Source organism: Mobula birostris, chromosome 20 (assembly GCF_030028105.1).
Source record: "Mobula birostris isolate sMobBir1 chromosome 20, sMobBir1.hap1, whole genome shotgun sequence".
Lineage (NCBI taxonomy): Eukaryota > Metazoa > Chordata > Chondrichthyes > Myliobatiformes > Myliobatidae > Mobula > Mobula birostris.
The window spans coordinates 1,841,695-1,864,003 of record NC_092389.1 but is presented as its reverse complement, the minus strand read 5'-3'; the positions used below and the strand labels follow the sequence as shown (position 1 = coordinate 1,864,003).

General features: G+C 41.4%; 1 protein-coding gene across 16 annotated transcripts in view; it reads right to left on the bottom strand.

The window, feature by feature from the left end:
* The window catches only part of sik3 (SIK family kinase 3), a 444,540-nt gene that overhangs the window by 239,934 nt on the left and 182,297 nt on the right, over window positions 1-22,309 (bottom strand). For 15 of the 16 annotated variants that reach the window (XR_011889794.1, XR_011889796.1, XR_011889795.1 and 12 more), the window contains 2 exons: window positions 17,934-18,050; window positions 1,133-1,196 (listed from right to left, as the gene is read on the bottom strand). Coding sequence is in view for 3 of the 16 variants with exons in the window: in XM_072283868.1 (XP_072139969.1) it covers window positions 1,133-1,196; window positions 17,934-18,050 (181 nt within the window). In the remaining 13 variants the exon portion in view is untranslated. Of the gene's footprint in view, window positions 1-1,132; window positions 1,197-17,933; window positions 18,051-22,309 lie in introns of those variants that run through there. The other variant, XR_011889806.1, reaches the window with a different exon arrangement.

Below are 22,309 nucleotides of genomic sequence, written 5' to 3'. Positions count from 1 at the left end.
GCTCTTGGGCTGTATTCCCTGGAGTTCATGACAATGAGGGGGGATCTCATAAAAACATTGCAAATGTTAAAAGGCCTGGACAGATTAGATACGGCAAAGTTACTTCCCATGGTAGGAGAGTCCAGGACAAGAGCATGACTTCAGGATTGAAGGACAATCATTTAGAACAGAGATGTGGAGAAATTACTTTAGTCAGAGGGTGGTAAATCTGTGCAATTTGTTGCCATGAGCGGCTGTGGAGGCCAAGTCACTGGGTGCATTTAAGGCAGAGATAGATAGGTTCTTGATTAGCCAGGGCATTAAAGGGTATGGGGAGAAGGCAGGGGAGTGGGGATGACTGGAAGAATTGGATCAGCCCATGACTGAATGGCAGAGCAGACTCAATGGGCCAAATGGCCTACTTCTGCTCCTATATCTTATGGTCTTATATTAACGCAATTACAAAGAAGGCATGACAGCGGCTTTATTTCATTAGGTGTTTGAGGAGACTTGGCATGTCACCAAAGACACTCGCAAATTTCTACAAATATGCTGTGGAGAGCATTCTAACTGGTTGCATCACCATCTGGAAAGGAGGGGCTACTGCACAGGATCGGAAAAAGTTCCAGAAAGTTGTAAACTCAGCCAGCTTCATCATGGACACCAGCCTCACCAGCATCAAGGACACCTTCAAAAGGCAATGCCTCAAAAAGGCAGTGTCCATCATTGAGGACCTCCATCACGCAGGACATGCCCTCTTCTCATTGCTACCATCAAGGTGGCGGCACAGGCGCCTGAAGACACTCACTCAACATTCCAAGAACAGCTTCTTCTCCTCCACTGCAAGATTTCTGAGTGTCAAATGAATCCATGAACACTACCTCACTTTTTTTGTACTGATTGCACTACTATATATTCTTACTGTAATTTATAGCATTTTTATTATGTATTGCAATGTACTGCTGCAAAACAACTAATTTCACAACATATGCCAGTGATATTAAACCTGATTTTGTAAAATATTATCAACTATTTTACTTCAATACGTCTAACTTGATGCAAATCCTTAGCAGCATTACAACAAGAATGAAGCATGATCAGATCTGTTTTAAGATTATAGCATCCATTGCAAATCAAAGATAAATACACTCACCAAATATCTCTCCACCACTTGCGTACTCTGTCACCAAATAAATCATTCTTTCTGTCTCCATAACCTGTGGCACAAGGACATACAAAAATCAAACTTAATACATGAAAATTAAATTTTAACTTTTTGTAATGGTGGTTAAATCTACAGTATCAATTTAAAAAGCAGGCCCTTCATTTCACATATATAAAATTAACTGATTCCAATGCTGCTCACTATCAAAAAATATTTTCTGAAGTAATTCTCTTATTCATAATTTAAGAAAATCACTTTACCATGCTTTTCTCCACTTTTCCCCTCTCAAATTTAAAATATTTGATTTCTCACTTTTCTCAGCTCTAATGAAAGGTGGTTGACCTGAAGTGACTGTTTCTCACTCCACAGATACCATCCGATCTGTTGACTATTTCTAGCAGCTGCTCCCATCAACACTCCTGTCTTATCCTGTCATAATTTGCTCTCTCCCAATTTCGGACCTTTCTACAGGATCTGATTTTATCTCTGTGCATAATTAGCTTAAACATTATGAATTTTGGATAGTGAAACCATCAGTTCTGATTCTGTCCCAATTGAAACTACACAAGGGAAGACAATAGCCGAATGCAGAAACATTGAAAACCTACAGCACAATACAGGCCCTTCTGCCCACAAAGTTGTGCCAAACATGTCCCTACCTTAGAAATTACTAGGGATACCCATAGCCCTCTATTTTTCTAAACTCCAGGTACCTATCCAAAAGTCTCTTAAAAGACCCTGTCGTATCCGCCTCCACCACCGTTGCCGGCAGCCCATTCCACGCACTCACCACTCTCTGCGTAAAAAATTACCCCTGACATCTCCTCTGTACCTACTCCGCAGCAGCTTAAAACTGTGCCCTCTTGTGGCAACCATTTCAGCCCTGGGAAAAAGCCTCTGACTATCCACATGATCAATGCCTCTCATCATCTTATACACCTCTATCAGGTGACCTCTCATCCTCCGTCGCTCCAAGGAAAAAAGGCCGAGTTCACTCATCCTATTCTCATAAGGCAAATGTTTCTGCCTTGTTAAATGTGTATCCCTGCCACTCAATGCGCAATTCAGTCATCTGTTTTGTCAATTACCATTCCTCAGCGCTGTAACAAAAGGGGCATATTTTCAGAGTATTTTTGAGGTTTTTGGAACGCGATATTGAAAGGGTTCTGCTAATTTGCATGTAAATACATAATTCTGAATGTACCTGACTATATATAAAGTATTAAAGTAAGTGATTATAGCAACTGAAATTGTAGCTAATTGTTCATTGTCAATTTTGTGTTGAGGAAATATAAAACATCATGTCAGGTGAGTGAGATTACCATAGATTCTCCTGAACTCACTCTCTCTCTCTCTCTCCAGGAAGTTCACTGTGTAAGTAAATTTGTTTTATAGTTCCCAGTTAGTTTCTGTGTGGCTCGGTTTTAGTTAGTCAAAACAATATGAATATGAACTCTGGTTGCCACATTGGAGTCCACACTTGGGTTCAGGCGTAGCCAGTCCATATCGTGACAATTTCATAATATTGTTGGAAGAAAAAGATTTTAAAGTATTCCACAATGTTTCTGTGATTTAAGATACCCTCTTTTACTCCACATAATTAATACTCATTGTAAGGGAAAAACATAAGTGCAATATCAAAGAGAACAGTAGGACCCTGTAATGTAATATCTCTAAAAATCTAAATCACCTTAACCCTTAGATATTGTCCTGCAGTGCACAATTCTTCTGTCTTTAAGAATGACTAGCTACTACAGCCTTTTCTATTTGTATATGATTTTTATATTACTTGAAAAGGCTTGGATGGGAATGCAGTGATCTTTCTCAAAGCGCCTTCTGAGCAAGTCACGAGACTGCATTCTCGGGGCTGTTCTCAATGGCACATGCTATTCATTCAGCATCAGGCACATAAACTCATTAGCTTTCCAGTGAAAGGAAATGACCATAAATTAATTATGCTGACTGACACATACAGCTGCAGAAGTACATGCTGACAGTTGAACTGAAGCTTGTTGCAGCCACTGCATGGACGATTTTTTACAGTCGAATGAAGTCCCTGTGTCCCAGTGTTTCAAGTGCCTCGCTGATGCAATATTTAAGGATGAAACATTAGTGAAATTGACATATTGTAAGTGAATGAAATTAATTGTTTCATGCAGTGAATGAAGATAACCACATATCCCTTTGGTATTATTTTAAATATTATAAATAAAGTACATTTATTTATTTACTGACCCGGATCTGGGCCGTACCCTCCAAATATCCAGACATGCCTCTTGGTTTTTTTGCACTACCTTACTTTCCATTTTCTATTTATGATTTATAATTTAAATTTTTAATATTTACTATTGATATTTACTATAGGGAGCGCGAAGCACAGAATCAAATATCGCTGTGATGATTGTACGCTCTAGAATCAATTGTTTGGCGACAATAAAGTATAAAGTATATTTTTAGAAAATATGCTCTTGATATGATAATAAGTAACGTTTCTTTAAAAGGGCCCAGCCCTTTTTTTAAAATCTAAATATTAAGTTAGATGCTTTAAACAAATTGTCTCTTTGGTAATGCACTTGTGTTTTTCCCTTACAATGAGCATTAATTATGTGGAGTAACACAGGATATTTTACATCGCAGAAAATTTACTGTTTCATCTGGCCAGAGCTGGAAAGCACAAAGAAAACAGTACAAAACAATAAAAAATGACTGAATCAAATAAAATGCACATTGCATTAGTTTACAACCCAAATATGCTTCTAAAAATATAGACACTGTAAGGAAATTATACATCGTGGCTCTTTTGTAAAATAATAAAGCAGAAAGTATGGAAATAGCAGATCAAGCAGTATCTGTGGAGAGAGAAACAAATTGTCATTTCAGATGAGTGAAAATTGACAAAAAAAAACACCTACCCAAAATTTGGGGCACTTATGCAGCTCTATAAAATCCCAATTGGACCATATACTTCTGGTCACCTCATTATTGGAAGGAGTGGAAACTTTAGATAGGGTACAAGAGAAGATTTGCCTCCTGGACTAGAGAGCATGTCTTATGAGGATAGGTTGAGCAAGCTAGAGATTTTCTCTTTGGAGCGAAGGATGAGCAGTGATTCAATAGAGGTGTACAAGATGATAAGAGGCATAGATCGAGTGGATAGCCAGGGACTTTTTCCCCAGGGTAGAAATAGCTAATATGAGGGGACATAATTCTAAGATGATTGGAAGAAAGCAAAGGGGAAATATCAGAGGGTAAATTTTTTCTTAAAAGAGAGTGATAGATGTCTGTCAGGGTTGGTGCTGGAACAATTAAGAAAATCTTAGATAGGTATGTAGATGATAGAAAAATAGAGGGCAGGTAGGATGCAGAAGGACTTAGACAGATTAGGAGAATGGGCAAGAAAGTGGCAAATGAAATACAATGTTGGAAAATGCATGGTCATGCACTTTGGTAGTAGAAATAAATGTGCAGACTATTTTCTAAACGGGGCAAAAATCCAGGAATCTGAGATGCAGAGGGACCTGGGAGTCCTTGTACAGAACACCCTGAAGGTAAACTTGCAGGTTGAGTTGATGGTGAGGAAGGCAAATGACATGTTAGCATTCATTTTAAGAGGTCTAGAATACAACAGCAAGAATATGATGCTGAGGCTTTATAAGGCACTGGTGAGGCCTCACCTTGAGTATTATGTACAGTTTTGGGATCCTCATCTTCAAAAAGATGTGCTGGCATTGGAGAGGGTCCAGAGGAGATTCACAAGGATGCTTCCAGGAATGAAAGGGTTATCACACGAAGAATGTTTCATGGCTCTGGGTCTGTACTCGCTGGAATTCAGAAGGATGAGGAGGGGATCTCATTGAAACCTTTCAAAAGTTGAAAGGGCTAGACAGAGTAGATGTGGAAAGGATGTTTCCCATGGTGGGAGAGTCTAGGACAAGAGGATATAGCCTCAGGATAGAGGGGCGCCCTTTCAAAACAGAGATGCGGAGAAATTCTTTTCGCCAAAGGGTGGTGAATTTGTGGAATTTGTTACCACTTGCAGCTGTGGAGTCCAGGTCATTTGGAGTATTTAAGGCAGTGATAAATAGGTTATTGATTGGACATGGCAGCAAAGGTTCTGGGGAGAATGCCGGTAACTAGGGTTGAGGAGGAGATAGAAAAAAAGATCAGCTATGATTGAATGGCAGAGCAGACTCGATGGGCCAGATGGCCTAATTCTGCTCCTATGTCTTATGGTCTATGGCTACACGGGAGGAAAGGGTTAGATTGATCTTACAGCAGGTTTTAAGGTCAGCACAACATAACGGGCTGAATGGTCTATGCTGGGCTATAGTTTTCTGTGTTCTATTATGGCACAAAATTAAGCCATTTACCTTGTCACATCCACACTAATTAACTTCAGCTTCCCAACTCCTGTTCCATTGTTCTTTAAGTTATGTTTCCATTATTCATCCAGCTATTTTTTTAAAAATGTGGCTAGCATTACAGCCTCCATTGTTTTAGGCAGTAAGTTCCAAATACACCATTAGCTGTTGAAGAAAATTTATCAGTTCTCCTCTAATGATTCTACTAATTAACATAGCTATATCCTTCACTTACTGACTTCTCTGATACAGGACATAGGTCCTTTTGTTTCCTGTGTAGGACTCTAAAAATTTTAAATTACTTGATGATTATTTAACCGTATAACCATATAACAATTACAGCACGGAAACAGGCCATCTCAGCCTTTCTAGTCCGTGCCGAATGCTTACTCTCACCTAGTCCCACCGACCTGCACTCAGTCCATAACCCTCCATTCCTTTCCTGTCCATATACCTATCCAATTTTACTTTAAATGACAACATCGAACCTGCCTCTACCACTTCTGCTGGAAGCTCGTTCCACACAGCTACCACTCTGAGTAAAGAAGTTCCCCCTCATGTTTCCCCTAAACTTTTGCCCCCTAACTCTTAACTCATGTCCTCTTGTTTGAATCTCCCCCACTCTCAATGGAAAAAGTCTATCCACTCAACTTTATCAATCCCCCTCATAATTTTAAATACCTCTATCAAGTCCCCCCTCAACCTTCTACACTCCAAAGAATAAAGACCCAACTTGTTCAACCTTTCTCTGTAACTTAGGGGATGAAACCCAGGTAACATTCTAGTAAACCTTCTCTGTACTCTCTCTATTTTGTTGACATCTTTCCTATAATTCGGTGACCAGAACCGTACACAATACTCCAATGCCTTACCAATGCCTTGTACAATTTCAACATTACATCCCAACTCCTATACTCAATGCTCTGATTTATAAAGGCCAGCATACCAAAAGCTTTCTTCACCACCCTATCCACATGAGATTCCACCATCAGGGAACTATGTACCATTATTCCTAGATCCCTCTGTTCTACTGCATTCTTCAATGTCCTACCATTTACCATGTATGTCCTCTTTTGATTAGTCCTACCAAAATGTAGCACCTCACATTTATCAGCATTAAACTCCTTTCTTTCTTTTCAAATCTTTTTATTGTTGTATTATACAAAAGAAATAACATGAGTACATCGAAGTAACAACACTTACAATGTCTCAAAGAAAAAAAACATTACCTTAAGAAAGATTGAAAAAAAATTTTGTGATAATAAAAAACCTACTAAGCAGAAAAAGTAGAAAAAAACCCGATTAGGTGTACAATCTCGGAGCCATGTGTCATACAAAAAGCTTCTAAAGATAACATCAAACTGCCAGGAAGGAAGAAGAATATACCAAAAATTTACAATTAGATCGTGGAGAAAATCTATCAATTAGCTCAAATGATAATAAAGAGCAAAATGAACCCCATCTTTTCTCAAAATCAAATAAAGGTTCAAAGGTTCGACTTCTAATTTCCTCCAAATAAAGACATAGCATCACTTGAGAGAATCATTGTGACAAAGTGGGAGGTGATGTATCCTTCCACTTCAACAAAATGGCCCTCCTAGCTATCAATATAACAAATGCAATAACATGTTGGTCAGACATAGAAATACCATGAATATTTTGAGGAATTATTCCAAAAAGCACAGTTAATTTATTAGGTTCCAGATTAATTTTAAGTGCTTTAGAAATTGTTGAAAAAACTGATTTCCAGAACTGTTCCAATATAGAACAAGACCAAAACATATGTGTCAGTGTAGCTATCTCAGTTTTACATCTATCACAATAACTATCAACATTGGAAAATATTTTAGAGAGTCTCTCCTTCGTCAAATGGTAAAGATGTACAATTTTAAATTGAGTCAGTGAATGACTAGCACAAATCGAAGAAGAGTTAACCAACCTCAAAATGGGCGTCCAATCTTCCATCGTAAAAGTCAAATTGAGTTCTTTTTCCCAATCCTGTTTAATCTTAGATAAAGGACGCTTATCCCTTGTAATAATAAATTATAAATTCTTCAAATAGAACCCTTTGTCGAAGGGTTCATACTCATAACAGTATCTAACAGATCAGACTCTAATATATAAAGAAAATTACTTAAATATTTTTGTAAGAAATGTCCAACTTGAAGATATTGCAAAAAGTGTGAATATGAAAGAGAATATTTATCAATTAATTGTTCAAAAGACATCAATCTATCGTCTTTGAATAAATCCAAAAAAGAATTAATACCTTTATTTTTGCAAAGTAAAAAAAATTGGTTCACTCAAAGAAGGCTTAATAAAGTAATTTTGGTAAATTAAACTGCAAAGTTTAAATTTTTTAACATTAAAAAAATTACGGAACTGGAGCCAAATTTGTAAAAAATGCTTAATCACAGGGTATAGGTTTAAATTAGCAACTTTAGCTAATTAGATAGGTAAAGCAACTCCCAATAACCAGGTTACATAAAACTATTTCACAGCTTTCAGTTCCAGGTCTACCCAAATTGGCCGATCATTTTTATCAACCCAATATAACCAAAAGGACATGTATCGCACATTAACAGCCCAATAATACATTCTTAAATTAGGCAAAGCAAGACCTCCATCCTTCCTCAACTTTTGTAAGTAACATTTGCTAATGCTTGGTCTTTTATTATTCCAAATAAAAGATAAAATAATAGAATTGATCCGATGAAAATGGAGTCAAGTTAGGAAAAGGGGAAGCACAACGAGATCTAGGTGTTCTTGTACATCAGTCACTGAAAGCAAACACGCAAGTACAGCAGGCAGTGAAAAAAGAGATGGATAGAGCTCTTAGAGATAGTGGAATCAAAGGTTATAGGGATAAGGCAGGAACTGGATACTGATAGTGGATGATCAGCCATGATTACAGTGAATGGCGGTGCTGGCTCGAAGGGCCATAGAAAACATAGAAACATAGAAAATAGGTGCAGGAGTAGGCCATTCGGCCCTTCGAGCCTGCACCGCCATTTATTATGATCATGGCTGATCATCCAACTCAGAACCCCGCCCCAGCCTTCCCTCCATACCCCCTGATCCCTGTAGCCACAAGGGCCATATCTAACTCCCTCTTAAATATAGCCAATGAACTGGCCTCAACTGTTTCCTGTGGCAGAGAGAATTCCACAGATTCACCACTCTCTGTGTGAAGAAGTTTTTCCTAATCTCGGTCCTAAAAGGCTTCCCCTTTATCCTCAAACTGTGACCCCTCGTTCTGGACTTCCCCAACATCGGGAACAATCTTCCTGCATCTAGCCTGTCCAATCCCTTTAGGATTTTATACGTTTCAATCAGATCCCCCCTCAATCTTCTAAGTTCCAACGAGTACAAGCCCAGTTCATCCAGTCTTTCTTCATATGAAAGTCCTGCCATCCCAGGAATCAATCTGGTGAACCTTCTTTGTAGTCCCTCTATGGCAAGGATGTTTTTCCTCAGATTAGGGGACCAAAACTGCACACAATACTCCAGTTGTGGTCTCACCAAGGCCTTATACAACTGCAGTAGTACCTCCCTGCTCCTGTACTTGAATCCTCTCGCTATAAATGCCAGCATACCATTCGCCTTTTTCACTGCCTGCTGTACCTGCATGCCCACTTTCAATGACTGGTGTATAATGACACCCAGGTCTCGTTGCACCTCCCCTTTTCCTAATCGACCACCATTCAGATAATAATCTGTTTTCCTATTTTTGCCACCAAAGTGGATAACTTCACATTTATCCACATTAAATTTCATCTGCCATGAATTTGCCCACTCACCCAACCTATCCAAGTCACTCTGCGTCCTCTTAGCATCCTCCTCACAGCTAACACTGCCACCCAGCTTCGTGTCATCCGCAAACTTGGAGATGCTGCATTTAATTCCCTCATCCAAGTCATTAATATATATTGTAAACAACTGGGGTCCCAGCACTGAGCCTTGCGGTACCCCACTAGTCACCGCCTGCCATTCTGAAAAGGTCCTGTTTATTCCCACTCTTTGCTTCCTGTCTGCTAACCAATTCTCCATCCACATCAATACCTTACCCCCAATACCATGTGCTTTAAGTTTGCACACTAATCTCCTGTGTGGGACCTTGTCAAAAGCCTTTTGAAAATCCAAATATACCACATCCACTGGTTCTCCCCTATCCACTCTACTAGTTACATTCTCAAAAAATTCTATGAGATTCGTCAGACATGATTTTCCTTTCACAAATCCATGCTGACTTTGTCCGATCATTTCACCGCTTTCCAAATGTGCTGTTATCACATCTTTGATAACTGACTCCAGCAGTTTCCCCACCACCGACGTTAGGCTAACCGGTCTATAATTCCTCGGTTTCTCTCTCCCTCCTTTTTTAAAAAGTGGGGTTACATTAGCCACCCTCCAATCCTCAGGAACTAGTCCAGAATCTAACGAGTTTTGAAAAAATATCACTACTGCATCCACTATTTCTTGGGCTACTTCCTTAAGCACTCTAGGATGCAGACCATCTGGCCCTGGGGATTTATCTGCCTTCAATCCCTTCAATTTACCTAACACCACTTCCCTACTAACATGTATTTCGCTCAGTTCCTCCATCTCACTGGACCCTCTGTCCCCTACTATTTCTGGAAGATTATTTATGTCCTCCTTAGTGAAGACAGAACCAAAGTAATTATTCAATTGGTCTGCCATGTCCTTGCTCCCCATAATCAATTCACCTGTTTCTGTCTGTAGGGGACCTACATTTGTCTTTACCAGCCTTTTCCTTTTTACATATCTATAAAAGCTTTTACAGTCAGTTTTTATGTTCCCTGCCAGTGTTCTCTCATACCCTTTTTTCCCCTTCCTAATTAAGCCCTTTGTCCTCCTCTGCTGAACTCTGAATTTCTCCCAGTCCTCAGGTGAGCCACTTTTTCTGGCTAATTTGTATGCTTCTTCTTTGGAATTGATACTATCCCTAATTTCTCTTGTCAGCCATGGGTGCACTACCTTCCTTGATTTATTCTTTTGCCAAACTGGGATGAACAATTGTTGTAGTTCATCCATGCAACCTTTAAATGCTTGCCATTGCATATCCACCGTCAATCCTTTAAGTGTTATTTGCCAGTCTATCTTAGCTAATTCACGTCTCATACCTTCAAAGTTACCCCTCTTTAAGTTCAGAACCTTTGTTTCTGAATTAACTATGTCATTCTCCATCTTAATGAAGAATTCCACCATATTATGGTCACTCTTACCCAAGGGGCCTCTCATGACAAGATTGCTAATTAACCCTTCCTCATTGCTCAAAACCCAGTCCAGAATAGCCTGCTCTCTAGTTGGTTCCTCGACATGTTGGTTCAAAAAACCATCCCGCATACATTCCAAGAAATCCTCTTCCTCAGCACCTTTACCAATTTGGTTCACCCAATCTACATGTAGATTGAAGTCACCCATTATAACCAAATGGCCTACTCCTGCACCTATTGTCTATTAAAAAACTTCCTAGTCAAAAAACAGGGATAAATATAAATAAACATAAACATTTTGGTAAAATCATTTTAACTATATTAATACGACCACAACTGAAGATGTAAATGAACTCCATCTACCAAATAAATACTTCATAGACTCTACTAAGAGAACAAAATTGGCTTTATAAGGATCCTTATGTTTTATAGTAATTATAACCCTGGGTCCAGACCGATCCTTCTCCATAATTATATTGAAACTACAGGTTTCCCCCGCCATCCGAAGGTAGAGCATTCCTATGAAACGGTTCGTAAGCCAGAATGTCATAAAGCGAAGAAGCAATTACCATTTATTTATATGGGAAAAATTTGTGAGTGTTCGCAGACCCAAAAATAACCAACCAAATCATGCCAAATACCACATAAAACCTAAAATAACAGTAAAAGTAAAAGCAGGAATGATATGATAAATACACAGCCTATATAAAGTAGAAATACTTCTCTACAATCACTGCCGCACTGTTCTCCGTAGCAAAAATCTCTCGCAAGCGCTCTCGGCAGAAACACTCTCTCCAGTAACCTTTAAGCTATGAAGCTGCCAAATTATATAGATATAGACATAGAATAGTACAGCACAGTACAGGCCCTTCGGCCCACAATGTTGTGCCAACCCTCAAACCCTGCCTCCCATATAAGCCCCCACCTTAGATTCCTCGATATACCTGTCTAGTAGTCTCTTAAACTTCACTAATGTATCTGCCTCCACCACTGACTCTGGCAGTGCGTTCCATGCACCAACCAGTCTCTGAGTAAAAAACCTTCCTCTAATATCCCCCTTGAACTTCCCACCCCTTACCTTAAAGCTATGTCCTCTTGTATTGAGCACTGGTGCCCTGGGGAAGAGGCGCTGGCTATCCACTCTATCTATTCCTCTTATTATCCTGTACACCTCTATCATGTCTCCTCTCATCCTCCTTCTCTCCGAAGAGTAAAGCCCTAGCTCCCTTACTCTCTGATCATAATGCATACTTTCTAAACCAGGCAGCCTCCTGGTAAATCTTCTCTGTACCCTTTCCAATGTTTCCATATCCTTCCTATAGTGAGGTGACCAGAACTGGACACAGTACTCCAAGTGTGGCCTAACCAGAGTTTTATAGAGCTGCATCATTACATCGCAACTCTTAAACTCTATCCCTCGACTTATGAAAGCTAACACCCCATAAGCTTTCTTAACTACCCTATCCACCTGTGAGGCAACTTTCAGGGATCTGTGGACATGTACCCCCAGATCCCTCTGCTCCTCCACACTACCAAGTATCCTGCCATTTACTTTGTACTCTGCCTTGGAGTTTGTCCTTCCAAAGTGTACCACCTCACACTTCTCCGGGTTGAACTCCATCTGCCACTTCTCAGCCCACTTCTGCATCCTATCAATGTCTCTCTGCAATCTTCGACAATCCTCTACACTGTCTACAACACTACCAACTTTTGTGTCGTCTGCAAACTTGCCAACCCACCCTTCTACCCCCACATCCAGGTCGTTAATAAAAATCACGAAAAGTAGAGGTCCCAGAACAGATCCTTGTGGGACACCACTAGTCACAATCCTCCAATCTGAATGTACTCCCTCCACCACCACTCTCTGCCTTCTGCAGGCAAGCCAATTCTGAATCCACCCGGCCAAACTTCCCTGGATCCCATGCCTTCTGACTTTCTGAATAAGCCTACCGTGTGAAACCTTGTCAAATGCCTTACTAAAATCCATATAGATCACATCCACTGCACTACCCTCATCTATATGCCTGGTCACCTCCTCAAAGAACTCTATCAGGCTTGTTAGACACGATCTGCCCTTCACAAAGCCATGCTGACTGTCCCTGATCAGACCATGATTCTCTAAATGCTCAGAGATCCTACCTCTAAGAATCTTTTCCAACAGCTTTCCCACCACAGACATAAGGCTCACTGGTCTATAATTACCCAGACTGTCCCTACTACCTTTTTTGAACAAGGGGACAACATTCGCCTCCCTCCAATCCTCCGGTACCATTCCCGTGGACAACGAGGACATAAAGATCCTCGCCAGAGGCTCAGCAATCTCTTCCCTAGCCTCGTGGAGCAGCCTGGGGAATATTCCGTCAGGCCCCGGGGACTTATCCGTCCTAATGTATTTTAACAACTCCAACACCTCCTCTCCCTTAATATCAACATGCTCCAAAACATCAACCTCACTCATATCAAATAACGCATAAAAATACACAGTTTATATAAAGTAGAAATAATGTATGTACAAGTGTTGTACCACTTATGGGAATCTGGAAGACAGCACCGAGCACACTGATGATGGTTTGTTAGGCTGAGTCGTCGGAGGTTGGGGTGGTGGGGTGGACCCCAACCTCCAGGGCGCCGACCGATACCAATCCACGAAGAATGCAGGGGTACAGCAGTGGCTGGGACGCACCCAGCACATCTTTAAGAAAAAAACCTCAGAGGCGACGCAATCGTCAATCACCTCTGATCTGGGCCAGCATTTATGTGCCAGGCGGCGCACCTAATTAATTAGCTTGTTTATTTCGGCATTTTTCTTAAAGGTGTACTGGGTGCGTCCCGGCTACCGCTGCATTCTCCGCGGCAATGTATCGGTCTGCGGCCTGGGGGTTGGGGTGGTGGGACACTGGGGTGTCATCTCATCGTCATCTGTTTCCATCAGGGCAGGCAGGTCATCATCTTCTACGTCTGCCTGCCTCAATGTCGAAGGTCAAGATTCGTCGTCTGCTGTGGCTGATGTTGAAGGCTTGCTTGACTGCTTAGCCTCGCGCATTTTTCTATCATACACTTCTTTGTAAGCACTCAAACCATCTTGTAAATATGCCCTAAACCAACGTACCCTTTCAAAATTAAAGTCGTACTTTTCTACAATCATTGCAGCGAAAATCTCACGCAGTTGCTTCACGTTCAGTTCCTGGACGACTTCAATTTCGGTCCATTCGCTACTGCATTCGGTTTCGATTGCTATCCTTTCCTCTTCCAATTGCATCAGCTCTTCATCTATCAGTTCTTGGTCATGGGATGCCAAAACCTCTTCAACATCATCTTCAACAACAGGAATTCTGCAGATGCTGGAAATTCAAGCAACACACATCAAAGTTGCTGGTGAACGCAGCAGGCCAGGCAGCATCCCTAGGAAGAGGTGCAGTCGACGTTTCAGGCCGAGACCCTTCGTCAGGACTAACTGAAGGAAGAGTGAGTAAGAGATTTGAAAGTTGGAGGGGGAGGGGGAGATCCAAAATGATAGGAGAAGACAGGAGGGGGAGGGATGGAGTCAAGAGCTGGACAGGTGATAGGCAAAAGGGATACGAGAGGATCATGGGACAGGAGGTCCGGGAAGAAAGACAAGGAGGTGGGGGGGAACCCAGGGGATGGGCAAGGGGTATATTCAGAGGGACAGAAGGAGAAAAAGGAGAGTGAGAGAAAGAATGTGTGTATAAAAATAAGTAACAGATGGGGTACGAGGGGGAGGTGGGGCATTAGCGGAAGTTAGAGAAGTCAATGTTCATGCCATCAGGTTGGAGGCTACCCAGACGGAATATAAGGTGTTGCTCCTCCAACCTGAGTGTGGCTTCATCTTTACAGTAGAGGAGGCCGTGGGTAGATATGTCAGAATGGGAATGGGATGTGCAATTAAAATGTGTGGCCACTGGGAGATCCTGCTTTCTCTGGCGGACAGAGCGTAGGTGTTCAGCAAAGCGGTCTCCCAGTCTGCGTCGGGATACCCTTACACTTCCTCCCTTACCACCATTCAGGCCCCAAACAGTCCTTCCAGGTGAGGCAACACTTCACCTGTGAGTCGGCTGGGGTGATATACTGCGTCCGGTGCTCCCGATGTGGCCTTTTATATATTGGCGAGACCCGACGCAGACTGGGAGACCGCTTTGCTGAACACCTACGCTCTGTCCGCCAGAGAAAGCAGGATCTCCCAGTGGCCACACATTTTAATTTCACATCCCATTCCCATTCTGACATGTCTATCCACGGCCTCCTCTACTGTAAAGATGAAGCCACACTCAGGTTGGAGGAACAACACTTTATATTCCATCTGGGTAGCCTCCAACCTAATAGCATGAACATCGACTTCTCTAACTTCCGCTAATACCCCACCTCCCCCTCGTACCCCATCTATTACTTGTTTTTATACACACATTCTTTCTCTCACTCTCCTTTTTCTCCCTCTGTCCCTCTGAATATACCCCTTGCCCATCCTCTGGGTTCCCCCCCACCTCCTTGTCTTTCTTCCCGGACCTCCTGTCCCATGATCCTCTCGTATCCCTTTTCCTATCACCTGTCCAGCTCTTGGCTCCATCCCTCCCCCTCCTGTCTTCTCCTATCATTTTGGATCTCCCCCTCCCCCTTTCAAATCTCTTACTCGCTCTTCCTTCAGTTAGTCCTGACGAAGGATCTCGGCCTGAAACGTCGACTGCACCTCTTCTTAGAGATGCTGCCTGGCCTGCTGAGTTCACCAGCAACTTTGATGTGTGTTGCATCATCATCTTCGTCAACTTCCACAAGCCAAACTCACCTTGTCCTTACTTTGTTCACCACGATCGAAACGCTTAATTATGTCTAGTTTTACGCTAAGTGTAACACCCTTACGAGCTCTTTTCGGCTTTTCCGATACCTTAGAACTCATCTTGCAAACAGCTGCTCACAGGCATGTTTTTAAGCAATGACGGCGAGAATGCAGTTCCGAATCCAGGAGAGGAGCGGCTGCTCAGGGCGCGCGCTGCATTTTATAGTGCGCTGCTTTTTTTCGCATGCTGCCTTTCTTCGCGCACTGCCTTTTATGTAACAGTGAAAACACCTTCTGTTACCGAAAACAGGTAACTAATGTAGGTCTTTCATAACAGTAAGGTTTCATAAAGTAAACGTTCGAAAAGCGGGGGACACCCGTAATGGCATTGTGATCACTGGACCCGAAGTGCTCCCCAACACATGCCTCCGTCACCTGACCTATCTCATTCCCTAATAGGAGATCCAACACTGCCCTTTCTCTAGTTGGTACCTCTATATTGCTGCAAAAAACTATCCTGCACACATTTTACAAAATCCAAACCATCCAGCCCTTTAACAGTATAGGCTTCCCAGTCTATGTGTGGAAAATTAAAATCTCCCACAATCACAACCTTGTGCTTACTACAAATACCTGCTATCTCCTTACAAATTTGTTCCTCCGCTTCTCGCTCCCCATTAGGTGGTCTATAACACACCCCTATAAGTGTTACTACACTTTTCCCATTCCTCAATTCCACCCGAATAGCCTCCCTAGATGAGCCCTCTAATCTATCCTGCCAGAGCACCGCTGTAATATTTTCTCTGACAAGCAATGCAACATCTCTCCCTCTTGTCCCTCCGATTCTATCACACCTGAAGCAACGAAATCCAGAAATATTTAGTTGCCAATCACACCCCTCCTGCAACCATGTTTCACTAATAGCTACCACATCATACTTCCAGGTATCAGTCCATGCTCTAAACTCATCCATCTTTCTTATAATGCTCCTTGCATTAAAATAAATGCATTTAAGAAATTTTCCACCTCTTACTCTCTGTTTATCACTAACAGTGCAAACAGCTTTACTATCTTCTTCTTCTTCCTTCTCCCCTACATCTGTTCCTATACTCTGGTTCCCCTCCCCCCTTGTATCTAGTTTAAATCCACTGGAGCCTCTCTAGCAAACCTACCTGCAAGGATATTTGTCCCCCTTCAGTTCAGATGTAAACCGTCCCGCTGGAACAGGTCCCACCTTCCCTGGAAAACTGCCCAATTATCTATAAATCTGAAGCCCTCCCTCCTGCACCATGTCTTCAGCCACGTGTTGATCTGCACTATCTTACTATTTCTAAACCCGGCTGCACGTGGCACTGGTAGCAATCCTGAGATTGCTATCCTGGAGGTCCTGTCCTTTATTTATTGTTTATTGAGATAAACTTCTGGCTCCATTTAACCCTAGGCTAATCACAGGAAAATTTACAAAGACCAATTAACATACTAACCAGTATGCATTCAGACTGTGGAAGGAAATTGGAGCACCCAGAGAAAACCCATGCATTCCACAGACAGGACATACAGGGTCCTTACAAGGAACACTGGAATTGAACTCCGAACTCTGAAGCCCTGAGCTATAATAGCGTCGCCTCAAACGTTACACTACCCTTCCCTCAGTTCCGCTTGTTACAAAGTGGATAACCAGCATTGACCAATTTCCTAGTAGTTATAGGCACGTAAATTCATCCAGTGTAGGTGCCATGTTCTTTTGAATGACTGTAAATGAAAAAAATCAGTGCAGACACCTCGTGCAGATAATAGACTACCTTCATACAATTCTTTCAACAATTGCATCCTCCAAATTTTCATTTTCATTGTAACATTCAAGATGATTGATGACACCTTCAAATTCTCCATAGTTCCTATCTTGCTGAAGTCGTAAAATCATTTCATTTTCACTCTTGGCCGTTTCTGGCATCTCCAAGCCTCAATGCTTGAAACCGTAGACAGCAAAACAATCCTGAATTGCCTTATTGCTTATTTCTCGCCAACCATCAGTGACAAAACTCATTGCTTTTTGAACACCAACAAACTCAACTGATGCCTTTTAAAAACTTTTCACTCTGCGCACAGTGCTGTGTTTAACAGCCACACAAGTACACGTGACTAATGCTAGTTAGAAACTGGCAAATGAATGACGGAATTTTGGCTATTTTCTTGATTAGATTTTCTCCCTTAAGACTTGTCCCAAAAAAGTGGCTGCCTCGATTAACCGATGGCCCAATTAACTGAAATCTACTGTATTTGATACACTATTTCCAGTAAAAGTAGAAATATTTTGATCAGTATAACTGAGGTATTGAATGCAAGTCTATTAGAAAATAGCAGATGTAAATTAAATCTTATAAAATGCATAACTGTTTCACCTGATATAGTCTAATAATATGAGGGTGTCTTAACATTTTCATGATTTGGACTTCTCTGAAGATCTTCTTCAAGTTTTCCTCTTCCAGTTGTGTCTTATCTACTATCTTTATAGCAACCTGTAAAGCAAAAATTATGAAAGTTAGAAAATTTAAGAGAATCTGTGCTATTATCACAGGTAATCAAATTGTATTTCCAACATGTCTTTTAAAAACACTATCTAAATAAATCCTTTTGTTCTAAGACTTGAGTATCTAATTGCAGCTTATTCTACTATTACTCTGTTTATATCGCATACATTTCCACAATCTCAAAATCCCATCAAGCAAATTACAAAAGGATTAGGACTGACAATTAAAGTAGTTTTAAGTGTTCACTTCTGTTAAAGCATTATTCCAAGACTTCAACATTGATGAGCTAAAAGCTGTTGGGTGCAGCACTAACTTCAGAAACAAAGAGCATCATAATTTGTACGTAGTCATTTCTAAAGAGGATAAAAAATGAACTTCTCATTTCATAAAATATAACTATTACCATCTAATATTACATAGAATTAATCAATTTTTTACAAGTTAACTTATTTACAAAAGGCATACTGAACAATATTTCTCTGTCAATGAACATCATCCAAATTCTCTGAGCATCATCACATTCTGCTGTGTAACCTCATATCCCACATTAAGACAATGACTACCTTCAAAAAGTAATTTGTTGGCTAAAGTACCTTGTTGTGTGCCAAGTATTTGAAAAATGATTGATTTATTTCCTGCATATAAATTAAAAGTAATTTTATCCTCCATCCGAAGCATTTTCTGCAATTAACATGGTTTCATTGACAGAAATCACTGTGGCTTTTGTCTCCAGACTTTAATAACACTAGTTTACACACAAATTTAATTTGGCATACAATGCATGATTTTTGAGAGTCACCTACTCTGCCCTGACTCACCCTTGACTGAACAACTTCAAGCTAATGTTTGCTAAAATTTGTTTACGTCCAATGAAACTGCTTCACTGTGTAGGAGAAATGGACACTGCAGTAGTGCATAAATATGCACAATAAAGTGGCATTTACCGTGAATAGTACATCATGAAAACCAAGTTCATTATATCAGAACTCATTTTAATTCAGTAAACAAGTTGCAATAAACCTTGCAGTCATATTTATCAGTTTATCAGCAGCACTGGGGCTCCACAGGGGACTGTCTTGTCTCTCTTTCTCTTCACCATTTACACCTCGGACTTCAACTACTGCACAGAGTCTTGTCATCTTCAGAAGTTTTCTGATGACTCTGCCATTGTTGGATGCATCAGCAAGGGAGATGAGGCTGAGTACAGGGCTACAGTAGGAAACTTTGTCACATGGTGTGAGCAAAATTATCTGCAGCTTAATGTGAAAAAGACTAAGGAGCTAGTGGTAGACCTGAGAAGAGCTAAGGTACCGGTGACCCCTGTTTCCATCCAGGGGGTTAGTGTGGACATGGTGGAGGATTACAAATACCTGGGGATACGAATTGACAATAAACTGGACTGGTCAAAGAACACTGAGGCTGTCTACAAGAAGGGTCAGAGCCATCTCTATTTCCTGAGGAGACTGAGGTCCTTTAACATCTGTCGGACGATGCTGAGGATGCTCTACGAGTCTGTGGTGGCCAGTGCTATCATGTTTGCTGTTGTGTGCTGGGGCAGCAAACACCAACAGAATCAACAAACTCATTCGGAAGGCCAGTGATGTTGTGGGGATGGAACTGGACTCTCTCACCGTGGTGTCTGAAAAGAGGATGCTGTCCAAGTTGCATGCCATCTTGGACAATATCTCCCATACACTACATAATGTACTGGTTGGGCACAGGAGTACATTCAGCCAGAGACTCATTCCACGGAGATGCAACACAGAGCGTCATAGGAAGTCATTCCTGCCCGTGGCCATCAAACTTTACAACTCCTCCCTTGGAGGGTCAGACACCCTGAGCCAATAGGCTGGTCCTGGACTTATTTCCTGGTATAATTTACATATTACTATTTAATTATTTATGGTTTTATTACTATTTAATTATTTATGGTGCAACTGTAACAAAAACCATTTTCCCCCAGGATCAATAAAGTATGACTATGACTATTAATGGAATTGTAAAAGTCTACAGAAATGGTCAGTCAGGATCAGGCAGCCAGCTTCATTAATCATGATCCCATGATTACCTTGCACCCTATCAACAAACTCACATTGAAATGGTCAAATGCCCAATACTAACACAAAAGTTATGCAAACAAGATCAATTGAACTTTCTGCATTCAGTCAGTCTATTCCTTTGGAGTGTTTTTTTGCTTCTTCTAGAGTCCATCAGGGTGATGATATGGTTTCATCTGTGGGTTCTAAGAGGGTTGGCAAGAGCTACACAGGTTCAATAGGCCCGAATGGAATAGAAGATTCATCCGTATGGATGGGCAAGCATTGTGGAAGGACCTGCACTCACTGGTTACTTTCATTGGGCACACACACTCCCAAAGAGATTCAACATAGAAACCATAGAAACTACAGCACAGAAACAGGCCTTTTGGCCCTTCTTGGCTGTGCCGAACCATCTTCTGCCTAGTCCCACTGACCTGCACACGGACCATATCCCCCCATACACCTCCCATCCATGTATCTGTCCAATTTATTCTTAAATGTTAAAAAAGAACCCACATTTACCACCTCGTCTGGCAGCTCATTCCATACTCCCACCACTCTCTGTGTGAAGAAGCCCCCTTTAATGTTCCCTTTAAACTTTTCCCCCCTCACCCTTAACCCATGTCCTCTGGTTTTTTTCTCCCCTTGCCTCAGTGGAAAAAGCCTGCTTGCATTTACTCTATCTATATCCATCATAATTTTATATACCTCTATCAAATCTCCCCTCATTCTTCTACGCTCCAGGGAATAAAGTCCTAACCTATTCAACCTTTCTCTGTAACTGAGTTTCTCAAGTCCCGGCAACATCCTTGTAAACCTTCTCTGCACTCTTTCAATCTTATTTATATCCTTCCTGTAATTTGGTGACCAAAACTGAACATAATACTCCAGATTCGGCCTCACCAATGCCTTATACAACCTTATCATAACATTCCAGCTCTTATACTCAATACCCTGATTAATAAAGGCCAATGTACCAAAAGCTCTCTTTACGACCCTATCTACTTGTGACGCCACTTTTAGGGAATTTTGTATCTGTATTCCCAGATCCCTCTGTTCTACTGCACTCCTCAGTGCCTTACCATTAACCCTGTATGTTCTACCTTGGTTTGTCCTTCCAACGTGCAATACCTCACACTTGTCTGTATTAAACTCCATCTGCCATTTTTCAGCCCATTTTTCCAGCTAGTCCAACTCCCTCTGCAGGCTCTGAAAACCTTCCTCACTGTCTACTACATCTCCAATCCTTGTATTATCAGCAAATTTGCTGATCCAATTTACCACATTATCATCCAGATCATTGATATAGATGACAAATAACAATGGACCCAGCACTGATCCTCGTGGCACACCACTAGTCACAGGCCTCCATTCAGAGAAGCAATTCTCTACCACCACTCTTTGGCTTCTTCCATTGAGCCAATGTATAATCCAATTTACCACCTCTCCATGTATACCTAGCGACTGAATTTTCCTAACTAACCTCCCACGCGGGACCTTGTCAAAGGCCTTACTGAAATCCATGTAGACAATATCCACTACCTTCCCCTCATCCACTTTCCTGGTAACCTCCTCGAAAAACTCCAATAGATTGGTCAAACATGACCTACCACGCACAAAGCCATGTTGACTCTCCCTAATAAGTCCCTGTCTATCCAAATGCTTGTAGATTCTGTCTCTTAGTACTCCCTCCAATAACGTACCTACTACCGACATTAAACTCACCGGCCTATAATTTCCCGGATTACTTTTCGATCCTTTTTTAAACAACGGAACAACATGAGCCACTCTCCAGTCCTCCGGCACCTCACCCGTAGACACCGACATTTTAAATATTTCTGCCAGGGCCCCCGCAATTTCAACACTAGTCTCCTTCAAGGTCCGAGGGAACACTCTGTCAGGTCCCGGGGATTTATCCACTTTAATTTTCCTCAAGACAGCAAGCACCTCCTCCTTTTCAATCCGTACAGTTTCCATGATCTCACTACTTGATTCCCTCAATTCCATAGACTTCATGCCAGTTTCCTTAGTAAATACAGACGCAAAAAACCTATTTAAGATCTCCCCATTTCCTTTGGTTCCGCACATAGCCGACCACTCTGATCTTGAAGAGGACCAATTTTATCCCTTACAATCCTTTTGCTCTTAATATACCTGTAAAAGCTCTTTGGATTATCCTTCACTTTGACTGCCAAGGCAACCTCATGT